Raw genomic sequence first — 19,586 nt, forward strand, 5'->3', positions numbered from 1 at the left:
GGCAAGACTGGCGTAGACGAAGGAGGGGATGATGCAGTACCATGCTTACTCCCCTCACTTGAGGAATCATCTTGGGCATCATTTTCTCTCTTGTGTCACATAAATCACATCTATTTAAATGAGAAGGAACCTTGGCTTCCTCACATACAGAACATAGTCTATCTGATAGTTCAGACATGTTAAACAGGCATAAACTTGATAACAAAGTACAAAAAACGTTTTAAAATAAAACCGTTACTGTCACTTTAAATTTTAAACTGAACACACTTTATTACTGAAAATGTGAAAAAGTATGAAGGAATTGTTCAAAATTCACCAAAATTTCACCACAGTGTCTTAAAGCCTTAAAAGTATTGCACACCAAATTTGAAAGCTTTAACTCTTAAAATAACGGAACCGGAGCCGTTTTTATATATAACCCCTATACAGTCCCTGGTATCTGCTTTGCTGAGACCCAACCAAGCCCAAAGGGGAATACGATACCAAATGACGCCTTCAGTAAGCTTTTTCTATGTATCTGAGCTCCTCACACATGCATCTGCATGCCTTGCTTCCCAAAAACAACTGCGCAATAGAGGTGCGAAAATGAGGCTCTGCCTATGATTAGAGAAGGCCCCCAGTGAAAAAGGTGTCCAATACAGTGCCTGCCGGTTATTTTACATAATTCCCAAGAATAAAATAACTCCTCAAAGCTATGAAGTATTAAAAATGCTTATAAATCAATCGTTTTAGCCCAGAAAAATGTCTACCAGTCTTTAAAGCCCTTGTGAAGCCCTTTATTCTTATTTAATAAAAATGGCTTACCGGATCCCATAGGGAAAATGACAGCTTCCAGCATTACCAAGTCTTGTTAGAAATGTGTCATACCTCAAGCAGCAAAAGTCTGCTCACTGTTTCCCCCAACTGAAGTTAATTCCTCTCAACAGTCCTGTGTGGAAACAGCCATCGATTTTAGTAACGGTTGCTAAAATCATTTTCTTCTTACAAACAGAAATCTTCATCTCTTTTCTGTTTCAGAGTAAATAGTACATACCAGCACTATTTTAAAATAACAAACTCTTGATTGAAGAATAAAAACTACATTTAAACACCAAAAAACTAAGCCATCTCCGTGGAGATGTTGCCTGTACAACGGCAAAGAGAATGACTGGGGAAGGCGGAGCCTAGGAGGGATCATGTGACCAGCTTTGCTGGGCTCTTTGCCATTTCCTGTTGGGGAAGAGAATATCCCACAAGTAAGGATGACGCCGTGGACCGGACACACCTATGTTGGAGAAACAAAATTTATGCTTACCTGAAATTCATTTTCTGGCATAGAGAGTCCACGACCCGACCCTATTTAAAAGGTGTTTTTTCCCCTAATCTTCTAGCACCTATAAACCCCTAGTGTTTCACTTACTTTTCCTTATTCCCTCGGCTGAATGACTAGGGGAGTATGGGACGTGGGAGGGATACTTAAGTTTTGGCTGGGATGTCTTTGCCTCCTCCTGGTGGACAGGTGTTGAAATTCTCAGTAATGACTGAAATCATGGACTCTCCATGCCAGGAAAGAAAATAATTTTTCAGGTAAGCATACATTTTGTTATACACACACACACACACATATATATACATGCTCTTGACTACCATACCCCTTTAAATGAATTTATCAGTACATAGAATTACCATAATAATGTTTAACAAATTCTACTCTAGTAGCTCAAACTGCTAATCCAAAGAAATATCTGTGGAGTTTTTTATTTTTCTTTACCAATTCAGAGTAGCTTAGAGCTCTGTACTTGCCAACTAAGATTTATGGTATCACAAGAATGACAAATTGATTATACATACATAAGCCTCAATAAAACAAGAACATAGGAGAATACATTTTCTTAACAAAAAACATTTATTAAATAATTCACAGGGGGGCTAGTTTTTTGAATTGAAGTAACATATCAAAAATAATTGAACATGAGAGAGAATAAAAATGGACTTTCAATATACATTAAGAAGAAAAAAAATAGGATTACACATCTTAGTTATGTAGGAAACTGTAGTATTGTTTGTACATGGTGTATATTATACAAGTGAGAAAAATAACATGACAAAGTGATACAAATAAATAGTCTGCCCTAAAGCAATTGTTAAATTTAGGGAAAGCCTTTTTGCTGCCAGAAGGTTCAATGACAGCTGAAAATGCAGGATGAGGTGTCTCGGCACACTGAGACAAACATGTTACATTGCCCACACGAAAGGTATGGAATGAGGACAGGGTGCTGAGACTTCATAACAATATAACTGCACAACCCAGTAACATGTGCAGCATTCTCTACAGCATCTCTTTAACAAAAGGAACTAAATCCAAATTCTTCACCCTTAATACACATGCACTCGCACACCCCCATCTATGTCTAGCAAACCAGGCTAGAGGAGATTAGATAAACTCTTTAATTAAAAAGTTATCCACCTAAATTATTATTCCCATTCTACCCAGTAGCCCGCTCCAGAAGTCAAACTTCTCCCCAGACATCTAACCACTCGACATACACAACCCCCCCCCCCCCAGTACAGATGTCCAAAATCCCCAGGCACCTAACCACTCAACATATACAAACCCCCCTACAGGTCTGATGGCCAATCTTCCCAGACATCTAACCACTCAACATACACAAACCACCCCCCTCAAGGTCAGATGGCCATTATCCCCATGAACCCAACCATTCAACATACACAACCGCACTCAGGTCTGATGGCCAATATCCCCCAGGCATCCAACCATTCAACATACACAACCCCCCTCAGGTCTGATGGCCAATATCCCCCAGGCACCCAACCATTCAACATGAACAACCCCCCTCAGGTCTGATGGCCAATATCCCCAGGAACCCAACCATTCAACATACACAACCGCCCTCAGGTCTGATGGCCAATATCCCCCAGGCATTCAACCATTCAACATACACAACCCCCCTCAGGTCTGATGGCCAATATCCCCCAGGCACCCAACCATTCAACATGAACAACCCCCCTCAGGTCTGATGGCCAATATCCCCCAGGCACCCAACCATTCAACATACACAACCCCCCTCAGATCTGATGGCCAATCTCCCCAGGCATCTAAACACTCAATATCCACATCACACACAATCTGGCCAATCCACTCAAAGAAAAAAACAAAAACACATTCTATGGCTGTTGATACCCACGTTTTCCAATGCCCATCCTCAAACAACCATCCCACCACGCTTAAGTTCCCTGGAATAAAGTATCATTAAACCCAGTTCTCTGAACCTCACTATTTTTCTTCAATACCCACAAGCTCAAAGTTATTATGAACAGTTCAACCATGCATGGCAGAAGGATTGTAACCACCCCTCTCACTATTCTAGACACACTCATACCATAAGCTCAAACCCAACCTCACCCAAACCCGTGCCTATCCAAATAGTGAAAACCACATCTGAAAAATTCTCTTACCAGCCACACACACTGAGAATAAGAAATTTCACTGACACAATCATAAACATTAAACGCACACATACATTCACCAACAACCCAACCCCATACACATCTGTCATGGAACACAACCCAATTCTAGCGCAACGACAGTGTACGCTAAATAACAGGGGAAAGGGTGGAAAACAAGTTGTATGTGCACAATATTCCCCTCCCAAACCTGTTCACGTCACAATCACAGCAGTGTTTAATCAGTTCTGATGTCACCTTTTCCCTCAATAGCAAAAAAAAAAAAAAAAAAAGCTTTCCTTTTGCATCCATCACACAAATTCAGATTCAGAATGGTGATAGACAAAATATTTAAATCACACAGAGAAAAAAAAACAAAAAAACAGTTAAATTAAAAACATTACATAAAAAAAGTTGTTTCTACATTACATTAAAACTAGCTCAAGTATTAAAATATAATCACAACAGAAAAAGTAAATCTACAGCGAAGCAGCTAAAGATGAAGCAGGCAGACCAGAAGCGCTTAAATAGAAAGTTCCCAAGATAACAGCTCCATATAAGATGGGCTACATTTAAAGGCAATTTGACACTTTATTTCCCCCAAGATAAGCATGTGTGAAATTGTCCAATGCAAAACTAATTTATTAAGGATAGAGTGTGTGTGTATATTTTTTTGTATTTGTTTTTATTACACACACACACACATAAAAAAAAATTATATACATATATACATAAAAACATAAAGCTTATGTAAATTTACACATAAAGCCAAAATATAACTGGTCCAAAATGAGCATTTGATGAAGGGGTCACTTGCTATAACATTCTGCTGTGGTTTTCAAAGCTGCAATAAGGTTTTTGTTTGTTATTTTAAAGAAGTGTTTGAGTGAGAGCCAGTTATGTTTTGGGTTTACATAATTTTGTCTGAGCACCCCGACTGCTGCGATTTGTAATGCAGAGTATTTTTTTTTTTATTTTTATTTTTTAAATAAAGCTTTGTTTTTCCTTAATAAACCCAGCTTGATGTTGCTACTCAAGATTTCACTGCAGGAGAGAAGTACTTTAATAAATGGATCTGTTGCAAATGTAGAAATTGAGAACATTTCCTAATATGTCTGAACTCAGACTTGTGCAATCACGCTTTTGTTATGAACCAACACTGGCAGCAAAATGGATTACTAGAACACAATATACACATAACCCTGAAGCTTTTCTCAGTTGGATTATTAGATAACCTGGGTAAGCCAAGCTTTGCTAGGGTGTACGTAATGGAGGGAAAACACATTTGTGCAACCTGCAGGTTTATATAAAACACAACAATTTCCTATTATCTGAGATTTTTTTTTTTGCGCATTGGCAAATCTTTAGTTTTACAGATACTAAACATTCTGCTTTGTCAGAGCAGATGGGCATTTATTTCATTACCCCCATCACAAACACCTCTAGCAAATCACCAACGATCCTCTCTATATTCAACAGCACTATTAATTCACAGAACTTTTACATGGATAACTTGACTAGAGTTCTGCTGACATGTGTGTTATGGTTTAAAAAAAAAACAAACAAAAAAAAAAACACGAAAAAAAAAACAAAACAAAAAAACAGAGCAAACCCATCCACAAAGAGTACAAATAGTGAAAAGATCTTCAGAGAGACTCTACATTATTTGCATCTCTGAGGTAGATGAGCACAAATATATATATATCTTAGATTGTCCATTAAAAGGGAGCAGGTTTCAAATGCCTCCTCTTCTGTCCAAAGGGAAAGGCAGAATAAAAAAAGTACAGAGGTGGCATTCACTTCATGAAGGCAATTTCTGGGATCTTTCCTTCACTCTGTAAAAAAAAAAAAAAAAAAAAAAAAACACAACAACTTCAGAATGAGAAACCAGATAAACACACAGGGAATTGTGATAGCACAAAAGTTAAGAGACACCAGCAGATTTAAAAAAGGGAATGAGGGGGGGGGGGGGGGAGAGAGAAATACGACAGGTCACCAATATCCTCACCTTTAGCTTCAAGAAAATCTGAGCTGCCTGTTCGAAATCCCAAGCATTATCCAGAAGACATCTAAGAGTCAGAGAGAAAGGCATAACTCAAATGGTGACCATATACTGACCCACTGAAATTGCAGACCCTAACTGATGGGAAACTGAGTAGTTGATGGTCCTCAAACAGGATTTCAGACTCCTCTATAAGAGCCAAATTTATTATTTTATCTTTAGCTTAAAACTGAGTGATGCATCATTTAAAAAGGATATTTAACTCAATATTCTACCATTTATACGAAAGAGAACTGTTTATACTGTTTAATTAAAATGTCCTATTAGCAGATGCAAATAAAGGGGGGGGGGCTGATGTACATTTAAGTATTGCACAGTGTTTATGAACACTAGACCTGATCACAGAGTGTATAGTTCACTTTTTATATGTAGCCCTGTTACTGGGCAATACATCTTAAATGAAGAACACAGTTAAGTTTCAAAGACTGTTGTTCATAATGTGTGACCTCTGTAGTTACCCAAAAACTAGAACAAATATACAGGTAAAAAAAAAATAATTCTATTTACACTTGTTCATGCTCATGGAAAGTGAACATCAAACATTTACAAGAAAGGACAAGCACACATTATCTATATACAAAATAATTAGGATGTACTAAGGTGAATCTTCGATAAATCAGTAGCCGATTGTGAAAACGTTGCACCTGACGCCATATAAAAATATGGAGTCGACTACGTTTTAAAGTGCAAGAGTGAAAAAACGAAATTTATGCTTACCTGATAAATTTATTTCTTGACACGAGGAGTCCACGGATCATCTAATTACTATTGGGAACATCACTCCTGCCCAGCAAGAGGCGGCAAAGAGCACCACAGCAAAGCTGTTAAATATCACCTCCCTCCCTTCCCTCCAACCCCGGTCATTCGACCGAAGCAAAGGAGAGAAAGGAAGCAACAAGGTGCAGAGGTGTCTGAAGTTTATAACATACCAACAACCCGTCTAAAAAACAGGGCGGGCCGTGGACTCATCGTGTCAAGAAATACATTTATCAGGTAAGCATAAATTTTGTTTTCTTTCTAATGACATTATGAGTCCACGGATCATCTAATTACTATTGGGAATCAATACCCAAGCTAGAGTACACAGATGATAAGGGAGGGACAAGACAGGGAACCTAAACGGAAGGCACCACTGCTTGAAGAACCCTGTAGAATTTTGAAAAAGTGTGAAGAGAGGACCAAGTTGCAGCCTTGCAAAACTGTTCCACAGAAGCTTCATTTTTGAATGCCCAGGAAGAGGAAACAGAATGAGCCGTAACTCTCTCAGGAGGCTGCTGTCCAGCAGTTTCATAGGCAAAGCGAATGATACTCTTCAGCCACAAAGAAAGAAGTAGCTGTAGCTTTCTGTCCCTTGCGTTTCCCAGAGAATACCACAAACAGAGCAGAAGACTGACGAAAATCCTTAGTCGCCTGTAAATAGAATTTTAATGCACGCACCACGTCCAGATAGTGCAAAAGCCGTTCCTTTTGAGAAGAAAGATTAGGACACAAGGAAGGAACAACAATCTAATTAATTAATCTTCCGTTCTGAAACTACTTTAGGGAGAAACCCTAACTTAGTACGCAAAACCACCTTATCCGAATGAAAAATAAGGTAAGAAGACTCATACTGTAATGCCGAGAGCTCTGATACTCTACGAGCAGATGAAACAGCAACAAGAAACAAAAAACTTTCCAAGATAACAATATCTAAGGAATGCATAGGCTCAAACGGAGCCCCTTGAAGAACCTTAAAGGGACATTATACACTCATTTTTTCTTGGCATAAATGTTTTGTAGATGATCTATTTATATAGCCCATAAAGTTTTTTTTTTTCTTAAAAATGTATAGTTTTGCTTATTTTTAAATAACATTGCGCTGATTTTCAGACTCCTAACCAAGCCCCAAAGTTTTATGAGAATACTTTCAGCTACCTACTCCAGCTTGCTCCTGTTTGTGTAAAGGGTCTTTTCATATGCAAAAGAAGGGGGAGGGGGGAGTGTCTTATTCCCCACTTGCAGTGGGCTTTCCAGATACCTTTTCAACAGAGCTAAACTGGGAGCTTCTAAGTAAATTTTTAAACTGTTTTATACTGGATTTTTATATCAGTATCTGTGCATCTTATTCTTTATAGTAGTGTCTATTACATGAAGTTATGTGAAAGAGTGTATACTGTCCCTTTAAGAACTAAATTAAGACTCCAGGAAGGAGTAACTGTCTTGAAAACAGGCCTGATTCTGACCAAGTCCTGACAAAACGATTGCACATCTGGGACGTCCACCAGACGTTTATGTAACAAAATAGACAAGGCAGATATTTGACCCTTTAGGGAACTTGCCAATAAACCCTTCTCCAAACCATCTTGGAGAAAGGACAGGACTCTAGGAATCCTAACTCTACTCCAAGAGTAGCCCTTGGATTCACACCAATATAGATATTTACGCCATATCTCATGGTTAATCTTTCTAGTCACAGGTTTTATGAGCCTGAATCATGAAGGAAGGGCACTTGAAGTAGAAGGTCCTTCCTCAACAGAAGTCTGCATACCAAATCCTGTGAGGCCACGCCGGTGCAATGAGGATCACTGACGCCCTCTCCTGCTTAATTCGAGCAATGACAAAAAGGTAGAAGAACGAACGGAGTAAATAGGTATACGAGACTGAAATTCCAAGGTACCGCCAGAGCGTCTATCAGTACAGCCTAAGGGTCCCTTGACCTCTACCCATACCTCGCAAGCTTGGCATTCTGCCGAGATGCCATGAGATCCGATTCTGGCTGACCCCATATGAGAATCAGGCTGGAAAACACTTCTGGATGGAATTCCCTCTCCCCCCCCCGAGTGAAAGGTCTGCCTTTTCAAGAAGTCCGCCTCCTAGTTGTCCACTACTGGGATGTGGACGCCGACAGACAGCAATTGTGGGTCTCCGCCCACTGAATGATCTTGGCTTCCTCTGTCATGGCCAAGGAACTCAGAGTTCCTCCCTGATGGTTGATGTAAGCCACTGAGGTTATATTGTCCGACTGGAACCTGATGAACCGGGCCGAGGCTAACTGAGGCCAGGCCAAAAGAGCATTGAAGATTGCTCTCAGCTCCAAAATTTTTATGGGTAGAACAGACTCCGACTGAGTCCATGTTCCCTGAGCTTTTAGAAAGCCCCAGACTGCTCTCCATCCCAGAAGGCTGGTGTCTGTTGTCACAATCACCCAAGAAGGTCTGCGAAAGCACCAAAGAAGAGAATCCATTGTCTCCTGCTCCAGCTGTAATCGCGGAGACAGATCTGCATAATCTCTGTTCCACTGACTGAGAATGCTTAACTGCAGAGGTCTGAGGTGGAAACGGGCGAACGGGATGATGTCCATTGCCGCTACCATCAGACCAATTACCTCCATGCACTGAGCTACTGATGGAGGAGAGGACTGAAGTGCTAGGCAAGAATCGAAAATCTTCGATTTTCTGACTTCTGTCAGAAAAATCTTCATTGATAAGGAATCTATTATGGTTCCCAAGAAAAATTACCCTTGTATTTGGAACTAAGGAACTCTTTTCCAAATTTACCTTCCATCCGTGAGATCGCAGGAAAGATAACATTTCCGTGTGGGATCTTGCTTGTTGAAAGGATGGAGCCTGAACCAGAGTGTCGTCCAGATAAGGCGTCCCCGCAATGCCCCGCAATCAGAGCACCGCCAACAGGGATCCCAGAACCTTTGAGAAAATTCTGGGAGCTGTGGCAAGGCCGAATGGAAGAGCCACGACCTGGAAGTGTTTGTCTAGAAATGCAAACCTTAAAAACTTGTGATGGTCCCTGTGGATGGGAACATGCAGGTACGCGTCCTTCAAATCTACCGTTGTCATAAATTGACCCTCTTGGACCAAAGGAAGAATGGAACAAATAGTTTCCATCTTGAAGAACGGCACACTGAGGAATTTGTTTAGACTCTTGAGATCTAAAATTGGTCCGAAGGTTTCCTCTTTTTTGGGAACCACAAACAGATTGAAATAGAACCCCAGACCCCGTTCCTGCATCGGAACAGGAACTATCACTCCCAGGTCGGAGAGGTCCCGAACAGTGTAAAAACGCCTCTCTTTTTGTCTGGTCTACAGATAATCTTGAAAGCAGAGACCTGCCCCTGGGAGGAAAGGTCTTGAACTCTAGTTTGTATCCCTGGGACACAATGTCCACCGCTCAGGGATCCTGAACATCTTGAACCCAAGCCTGAGTGAAGAAGGAAAGTCTGCCCCCAAGAGATCCGGTCCCATATAGGGAGCAGGCCCTTCATGCTGTTTTTGGATTGTTTTCCCTTGTTCCAAGACTGATTGGGCCTCTAGGAAGGCTTGGACTGCTCCTGCTTGGAAGAGGGAGTGGAAGGATTTCCCTTGAAATTTCGAAAGGAACGAAGAGTACTCCGACGTCCCTTTCGTTTATTTCTCTTATCCTGAGGAAGGAAATGGCAATTTCCTCCCGTAATGTCAAACCCGGCCCAAACAAGGTCTTTCGCTTGTAAGTAATCGCCAAAAGTTTAGACTTAGATGATACATCCGCAGACCAAGATTTTAACCATAAAGCTCTGCGGGCCAATACAGCAAAAGCAGAAATCTTAGCTCACAGCTTAAAAACCTAAAGGGAAGCAACCGTGATAAAGGAGTTGGCCAACTTAAAGGGACACTGTGCTCAAAAAATTTATTTCGGGATTCAGATTGAGCATGAATTTTTTAGCAACTTTCTAATTTACTCCTATTATCAAATAGTCTTCATTCTCTTGGTATCTTTATATGAAATGCAAGAATATAAGTTTAAATGCCGGCCCATTTATGGTGAACAACCTGGGTTGTCCTTGCTGATTGGTGGATATATTTATCCACCAATAAAAAAAGTGCTGTCCAGAGTACTAAAACCAAAAAAAAAGGCTTAGATGCCTTCTTTTTCAAATAACGATAGCAAGAGAACGAAGAAAAATTAATAGGAGGAGTAAATTAGAAAGTTGCTTACAATTGCATGCTCTTTCTGAATTACAAAAGAAAAATTTTGGGTTCAGTGTCCTTTTAAGGGCCTTTATCCTATCCTGGATATCTTCGAGGGGGGGTGTCTGTCCTTATAGAATCAGACAACGCATCAAACCAGTATGCTGCCGCACTATTGACAGTAGAAATACAAACCGCAGGTGCTATTGTAAACCCTGGTGTGCATACATTTTCTTGAGCAACCCCTCTAACTTCTTATCCATAGGATCCTTAAAGGAACAACTATCATATATGGGAATAGTTGTTCTCTTGGCTAGCGTGGAAATTGCCCCTTCCACTTTGGGTAGCGTCTGCCAAGACTCCTTGATAGAGTCTGCAATAGGAAACAAACATCTTTTTAAATATAGGAGATGGAGAAAAAGGGATACCCGGTATCTCCCATTCCTTAGCAATAATCTCTGTAGCCATATCTGGTACAGGAAATACCTCCACCATGGAGGGCACGTCAAAATACTCGTTTAGTTTGCTAGACTTATTAGGATTGACTACGACAGTAGCATCGGAGTCGTCCAGGGTAACAAACGGAGGAGTTCAAGCTTAAATCTGAAAGAAACAACTTCAGTATCAGTTAAAAGGTATAACACAGAGTCTGATATTTCGCCTCAGATGTTACCGAAGTATCCTCCTCTTCAGGTTTCTGGGAAGAAATATTCGGAATAGCCACTACTGTGTCAGCAACCTTATTCACAGATTGATTACATTTCCTCTTGCGCTTTCCCTGCAGCATGGGAAAAGCAGACAATGCATCGAATACCACTAATGACATTAGGGAAGCGATGTCTTGCAAGGTAACTCCAGGTGGAGTAATAGAGAAAGCGCAGGGCACTGGCTGTATGGATGCTAAATTTTGGGACGCTTGAGAAGAAAGCTGTGGCATATCTTGAACAGTATCCGTCTTAGACAATGTTGGCTCAGGAAAAAGTCTATCCCTGTAATGTAAAGTTCTCTCAATACATGAGGAACAGAAAGGGATTGGTGGTTCCACATTAGCATCAAAACAAAGAACATACAACATCTTGCAGGGCCTCTTGGTCCATCTTTATTCACCAATAAACAGACAACTGATATTTAATTCAGAAAATATCCCCCAAAAACAAAAAATTTGTTACTGTTCCTTTAATGTTTAAACAAAATAGCTGCTTTATTTTTCTGCTATTAAAATTACACCTTAGCCCCCAAAGTAACTTCCAGACAACTCTACACCTGAGCTTAGCGTTGCTGAGATGCTTACCTGCCTGCCTCTAACGAAGTAAACTACTTTGTGACTGATCCGGACATAACTCTATAAACACAGCGGTTCGTAACCACAACGCTGCAGAATCTATGACGCAGCTGAATTTTCCTCCGGAGACACAGGAAGTGACAAACAGGGCCAGAAAAAAGTCGAGCAATAGGAACTGCCGCCGTATCTAACTCCGCCCATCAAGGGTGTAACCTGAAACCTCCCTATCGGCTAATTCAATTATCACAGTCGTTGGGAGTGAAGTATAAAAACATAATTTATGCTTACCTGATAAATTCCTTTCTCCTGTAGTGTAGTCAGTCCACGGGTCATCATTACTTATGGGATATTAACTCCTCCCCAACAGGAAGTGCAAGAGGATCACCCAAGCAGAGCTGCTATATAGCTCCTCCCCTCTACGTCACACCCAGTCATTCGACCGAAAACCAAACGAGAAAGGAGAAACTATAGGGTGCAGTGGTGACTGGAGTATAATTTAAAAATTTAGACCTGCCATAAAAAACAGGGCGGGCCGTGGACTGACTACACTACAGGAGAAAGGAATTTATCAGGTAAGCATAAATTATGTTTTCTCCTGTTAAGTGTAGTCAGTCCACGGGTCATCATTACTTATGGGATACCAATACCAAAGCTAAAGTACACGGATGACGGGAGGGACAGGCAGGATCTTTATACGGAAGGAACCACTGCCTGAAGAACCTTTCTCCCAAAAACAGCCTCCGAAGAAGCAAAAGTGTCAAATTTGTAAAATTTGGAAAAAGTATGAAGAGAAGACCAAGTTGCAGCCTTGCAAATCTGTTCAACAGAGGCCTCGTTCTTAAAGGCCCAAGTGGAAGCCACAGCTCTAGTAGAATGAGCTGTAATCCTTTCAGGAGGTTGCTGTCCAGCAGTCTCATAGGCTAAACGTATTATGCTACGAAGCCAGAAAGATAGAGAGGTAGCAGATGCTTTTTGACCTCTCCTCTGTCCAGAATAAACGACAAACAAGGAAGAAGTTTGGCGAAAATCTTTAGTTGCCTGTAAATAAAATTTCAGGGCACGGACTACGTCTAGATTGTGCAGAAGTCGTTCCTTCTTTGAAGAAGGGTTAGGGCACAATGATGGAACAACAATCTCTTGATTGATATTCTTGTTAGTGACTACCTTAGGTAAGAACCCAGGTTTAGTACGCAGAACTACCTTATCTGAATGAAAAATCAGATAAGGAGAATAACAATGTAAGGCTGATAACTCAGAGACTCTACGAGCCGAGGAAATAGCCATTAAAAACAGAACTTTCCAAGATAATAGCTTGATATCAATGGAATGAAGGGGTTCAAACGGAACACCCTGTAAAACGTTAAGAACTAAGTTTAAGCTCCACGGTGGAGCTACAGTCTTAAACACAGGCTTAATTCTAGCCAAAGCCTGACAAAAAGCCTGAACGTCTGGAACTTCTGACAGACGTTTGTGTAAAAGGATGGACAGAGCTGAGATCTGTCCCTTTAAAGAACTTGCAGATAAACCCTTTTCTAAACCTTCTTGTAGAAAAGACAATATCCTAGGAATCCTAACCTTACTCCATGAGTAACTCTTGGATTCGCACCAGTGTAAATATTTACGCCATATCTTATGGTAAATTTTCCTGGTAACAGGTTTCCTAGCCTGTATTAAGGTATCAATTACTGACTCCGAAAATCCACGCTTTGATAAAATCAAGCGTTCAATTTCCATGCAGTCAGCTTCAGAGAAATTAGATTTTGATGTTTGAAAGGACCCTGAATTAGAAGGTCCTATCTCAGAGGCAGAGGCAGAGACCAAGGTGGACAGGATGACATGTCCACTAGATCTGCATACCAGGTCCTGCGTGGCCACGCAGGCGCTATAAGAATCACCGATGCTTTCTCCTGTTTGATTCTGGCAATCAAACGAGGAAGCATCGGGAAGGGTGGAAACACATAAGCCATCCTGAAGGTCCAAGGTGCTGTCAAGGCATCTATCAGGACCGCTCCCGGGTCCCTGGACCTGGACCCGTAACGAGGAAGCTTGGCGTTCTGGCGAGACGCCATGAGATCCATATCTGGTTTGCCCCAACGTCGAAGTATTTGGGCAAAGACCTCCGGATGAAGTTCCCACTCCCCCGGATGAAAAGTCTGGCGACTTAGGAAATCCGCCTCCCAGTTCTCCACTCCTGGGATGTGGATCGCTGACAGGTGGCAAGAGTGAGACTCTGCCCAGCGAATTATCTTTGATACTTCCATCATCGCTAGGGAACTCCATGTCCCTCCCTGATGGTTGATGTAAGCCACAGTCGTGATGTTGTCCGACTGAAACCTGATTAACCTCAGAGTTGCTAACTGAGGCCAAGCCAGAAGGGCATTGAGAACTGCTCTCAATTCCAGAATGTTTATTGGAAGGAGACTCTCCTCTTGAGTCCATGATCCCTGAGCCTTCAGGGAATTCCAGACAGTGCCCCAACCTAGTAGGCTGGCGTCTGTAGTTACAATTGTCCAGTCTGGCCTGCTGAAGGGCATCCCCCTGGACAGATGTGGCCGAGAAAGCCACCATAGGAGAGAATCTCTGGTCTCTTGATCCAGATTCAGCGTAGGGGACAAATCTGAGTAATCCCCATTCCACTGATTTAGCATGCACAATTGCAGCGGTCTGAGGTGCAGGCGTGCAAAAGGAACTATGTCCATTGCCGCTACCATTAAGCCGATTACCTCCATGCATTGAGCCACTGACGGCTGTTGAATGGAATGAAGGACACGGCAAGCATTTAGAAGCTTTGTTAACCTGTCCTCTGTCAGGTAAATTTTCATTTCTACAGAATCTATAAGAGTCCCCAAGAAGGGAACTCTTGTGAGTGGTAAGAGAGAACTCTTCTCCTCGTTCACTTTCCACCCATGCGACCTTAGAAATGCCAGTACTAACTCTGTATGAGACTTGGCAGTTTGAAAACTTGACGCTTGTATCAGAATGTCGTCTAGGTACGGAGCTACCGAAATTCCTCGCGGTCTTAGTACCGCCAGAAGAGAGCCCAGAACCTTTGTAAAGATTCTTGGAGCCGTAGCCAACCCGAAGGGAAGAGCTACAAACTGGTAATGCCTGTCTAGGAAGGCAAACCTTAGATACCGGCAATGTTCTCTGTGAAACGGTATGTGAAGGTAAGCATCCTTTAAATCCACTGTGGTCATGTACTGACCTCTTTGGATCATGGGTAAGATTGTCCGAATAGTTTCCATCTTGAACGATGGAACTCTTAGGAATTTGTTTAGGATCTTTAAATCCAATATTGGTCTGAAGGTTCCCTCTTTTTTGGGAACCACAAACAGATTTGAGTAAAACCCTTGACCGTGTTCCGACCGCGGAACTGGGTGGATCACTCCCATTAGTAAAAGGTCTTGTACACAGCGTAGAAACGCCTCTTTCTTTATCTGGTTTGTTGACAACCTTGAAAGGTGAAATCTCCCTTGTGGAGGAGAAGCTTTGAAGTCCAGAAGATATCCCTGAGATATGATCTCCAACGCCCAGGGATCCTGGACATCTCTTGCCCAAGCCTGGGCGAAGAGAGAGAGTCTGCCCCCCACTAGATCCGTTTCCGGATCGTGGGCCCTCACTTCATGCTGTCTTAGGGGCAGCAGCAGGTTTTCTGGCCTGCTTGCCCTTGTTCCAGGTCTGGTTAGGTTTCCAGCCTTGTCTGTAGCGAGCAACTGCTCCTTCCTGTTTTGGAGCAGAGGAAGTTGATGCTGCTCCTGCCTTGAAGTTACGAAAGGCACGAAAATTGGACTGTCTAGCCCTAGGTTTGGCTCTGTCTTGAGGGAGGGCATGGCCTTTACCTCCCGTAATATCAGCGATAATTTCTTTCAAACCGGGCCCGAATAAAGTCTGCCCCTTGAAAGGTATGTTAAGTAATTTCGATTTAGAAGTTACATCAGCTGACCAGGATTTTAGCCACAGCGCTCTGCGTGCCTGAATGGTGAATCCGGAATTCTTAGCCGTAAGTTTAGTTAGATGTACTACGGCATCAGAAATAAATGAATTAGCTAGCTTAAAGGATTACTTTCTGTTATAATTTTTAAGCTAAACAACTAACATATTAAAGTTAATAAACATTAATTAAAACCTACTGACCTATATTTTCTCCAAAACAAAGTTTCATAACATTGTAAAAGTTATATCTTTTATTCGCCGATGATGTCACGTTATCATGCCCACTATTTTCAGCACTGCATGTTCAAAATACTTAAACCAATAGCTTTGTGTTTAAAGCGCCATTTTGAAACCTAGGTATTGTAAACGGATTGGTACAGAGCAAAGGATACCCACGGAGTGGGTTTGGAAAACAATTAAATTTGCAGACAAGATTTCTGATTTACGGTAGAGATATGTTAATGAAATGCTATTGATAAAAAGCGTGTTTGGGGTAGTTAGTTAGTAACAGGCATAGAAAATATTTACTTACAGTGGCCCTTTAAGGGTTTTAAGCTTGTGTGAAATCTCATCTAATGTTGCTGAGTCAAGGGTCTCTTCCAGAGACTCAAACCAAAATGCTGCCGCAGCCGTGACAGGCGCAATGCATGCAAGGGGTTGCAATATAAAACCTTGTTGAACAAACATTTTCTTAAGGTAACCCTCTAACTTTTTATCCATTGGATCTGAAAAGGCACAACTATCCTCCACCGGGATAGTGGTACGCTTAGCTAAAGTAGAAACTGCTCCCTCCATTATTTGGATCAGATCCGTCACCCGCAGAATGAAGCTCTCCATATTGTGACGCAGTATCAGACATGGCCCTAGCATTATCAGCGTACTCTGTTCTCATCCCAGAGTGATCTCGTTTACCTTTAAGTTCTGGCAATTTAGACAAAACTTCAGTCATAACATTAGCCATGTCTTGTAGAGTGATTTGTAATGGCCGCCCTGATGTACTTGGCGTTACAATATCACGCACCTCCTGAGCGGGAGATGCAGGTACTGACACGTGAGGCAAGTTAGTCGGCATAACTTCCCCCTCGTTGTCTGGTGAATGTTGCTTAACATGTACAGATTGACTTTAATTTAAAGTAGCATCAATGCAATTAGTACATAAATTTCTATTGGGCTCCACCTTGGCTTTTGAACATATTGCACAAAGACATGTTTAAACAAACTAGCAATTAGACTAGCAAGCTTGGAAATACTTTTCAACTAAATTTACAAGCAATATGTAAAACGTTACTGTGCCTTTAAGAAGCACACAAAAACTGTCACAGTTGAATAACAATGAACCGGACTAGTTATAGAAACCAAATTTAGCAAAGGATTGCACTCATTAGCAATGGATGATTAACCCTTAATATCAGAAAAAAACGGATAACAATTGAAAATATAAGTGTTTTTATCACAGTCAAAGCACAGTCTCACAGGTCTGCTGTGAGTGATTACCTCCCTCAAAACTAGTTTTGAAGACCCCTGAGCTCTGTGGAGACGTCCTGGATCATGCAGGGAGAAAAAAGGCAGACTGTGACTGAATTTCTGATGCGTAGTAAAAGCGCCAAAATAGGCCCCTCACACTCACACTACAACAGTGAGGGAAGCTCAGTAAACTGTTTTAATTTAAAACAAACGACAGCCATGTGGAAAATAACGCCCAAAACAATTTTTCACCAAGTACCTCAGATAATTAAACGATTTAACATGCCAGCAAACGTTTAAAATCTAATTTATGAAATGTCATTAAAAGCCTGCTGCTAGTCGCTCACACTGCAAGTTAGGCTAAAAGTTATATGCATACAGTATTTTCCCAGTGAAGTGCCATTCCCCAGAAATACTTAAGTGTAAACATACATACATACATATCAGCCTGATACCAGTTGCTACTACTGCATTTAAGGCTGTACTTACATTATATCGGTATTAGCAGTATTTTCTCAGTCAATTCCATTCCTTAGAAAATAATATACTGCAACATACCTCTTTGCAGGTGAACCTGCCCGCTGTCCCCTGATCTGAAGTTACCTTACTCCTCAGAATGGCCGAGAACAGCAAATGGATCTTAGTTACGTCCGCTAAGATCATACACAAAAACTCAGGTAGATTCTTCTTCAAATTCTGCCTGAGAAGAAAACAACACACTCCGGTGCCGTTTAAAATAACAAACTTTTGATTGAAGATATAAAAACTAAGTTTAATCACCACAGTCCTCTCACACATCCTATCTATTAGTTGGGTGCAAGAGAATGACTGGGTGTGACGTAGAGGGGAGGAGCTATATAGCAGCTCTGCTTGGGTGATCCTCTTGCACTTCCTGTTGGGGAGGAGTTAATATCCCATAAGTAATGATGACCCGTGGACTGACTACACTTAACAGGAGAAAAACATACACCACCAAGAGCAAGATTCTCCTCGTCCCCAGTGCCTGCTCTGCTGCCCTTAAACAATAATTCCCTGTCATAGGTGAATGTAACTTGTCCCAATGAAAGTAAAAGTGCTATCCTTTTTCTCTGCATGTCCCAGAAAAACAAAGTTAGCACTTACCTTAATACTTCTGCCAGGCAGCACGGCAGCTCACTAGGTTTAGGAGGCCAGTTCCCTCACATGGACCTGTGGGTAGAAACAAAGACTGAGTAATCTTACTCAGGCTTGCATGGTTAGGGCAGCATAAATACATGGGAGGCGCAGTGAGAATTATGTCCCACAAGTTCCCATTGCTTTAAAGCCACCACTGCTCTACTGAAGAGACTGATATGGACTACGGCTACACCCTAGAGCAAAGCAAAACAATCTTGCACTGCTTAAAAAAATAATAAAATCTTGCTTGAAAAATCTTTTCCTAACACCTAACTTTACCACTTCCTTGCTCTAACGTAGGCAAAGAGAATGACTGGGGTTGGAGGGAAGGGAGGTGATATTTAACAGCTTTGATGTGGTGTTCTTTGCCGCCTCCTGCTGGGCAGGAGTGATATTCCCAATAGTAATTAGAAGATCCGTGGAATCATCGTGTCATTAGAAAGAAATGTGTTTGCTAGGTGACAAAACAATCAGAAATTGGTATTATGAGGATGAAATATATTTATCAGAGGATGATGGGGCGGAGATAAATAATCTACTCACTTCTGAGACCACTCTAAGTTCATGCCAGAGAATGAAGAAAATGCCTGCACCATATCCTGGGGAACAGGTGCTATAACAGGCACAGGGCTACTGGAGGGTGTAGGAGCTGGTGTGACGAAAGCTTTACGGATCTCTTCTGTTGAGGCAGTCCTAATGAACAGCTGATCATTCACTAGAAGAAGCCTGGAATAAAGATGATTACAGTTTATACAAATTTACGAAGTATTAAAAACAGAATTTATGTTTACCTGATAAATTACTTTCTCCAACGGTGTGTCCGGTCCACGGCGTCATCCTTACTTGTGGGATATTCTCCTCCCCAACAGGAAATGGCAAAGAGCCCAGCAAAGCTGGTCACATGATCCCTCCTAGGCTCCGCCTTCCCCAGTCATTCGACCGACGTAAAGGAGGAATATTTGCATAGGAGAAATCATATGATACCGTGGTGACTGTAGTTAGAGAAAATAAATCATCAGACCTGATTAAAAAACCAGGGCGGGCCGTGGACCGGACACACCGTTGGAGAAAGTAATTTATCAGGTAAACATAAATTCTGTTTTCTCCAACATAGGTGTGTCCGGTCCACGGCGTCATCCTTACTTGTGGGAACCAATACCAAAGCTTTAGGACACGGATGATGGGAGGGAGCAAATCAGGTCACCTAGATGGAAGGCACCACGGCTTGCAAAACCTTTCTCCCAAAAATAGCCTCAAAAGAAGCAAAAGTATCAAATTTGTAAAATTTGGTAAAAGTGTGCAGTGA

At 41.6% G+C, this 19,586-nt stretch overlaps 1 protein-coding gene across 4 annotated transcripts in view; it reads right to left on the reverse strand.

Annotated features, from left to right (window-relative positions):
• Nucleotides 1-1,862: 1,862 nt before the first annotated feature.
• LOC128665854 (nuclear RNA export factor 1-like) overlaps nucleotides 1,863-19,586 on the reverse strand; it is a 127,313-nt gene continuing 109,589 nt past the window's right edge. For all 4 annotated transcript variants that reach the window (XM_053720085.1, XM_053720084.1, XM_053720082.1 and 1 more), the window contains 3 exons: nucleotides 18,824-19,006; nucleotides 5,453-5,513; nucleotides 1,863-5,279 (listed from right to left, as the gene is read on the reverse strand). In XM_053720085.1, coding sequence (XP_053576060.1) covers nucleotides 5,241-5,279; nucleotides 5,453-5,513; nucleotides 18,824-19,006 — 283 coding nt within the window. In that variant the 3' untranslated portion in view covers nucleotides 1,863-5,240. The remainder of the gene's footprint in view (nucleotides 5,280-5,452; nucleotides 5,514-18,823; nucleotides 19,007-19,586) is intronic.

Source organism: Bombina bombina, chromosome 7 (assembly GCF_027579735.1).
Source record: "Bombina bombina isolate aBomBom1 chromosome 7, aBomBom1.pri, whole genome shotgun sequence".
Lineage (NCBI taxonomy): Eukaryota > Metazoa > Chordata > Amphibia > Anura > Bombinatoridae > Bombina > Bombina bombina.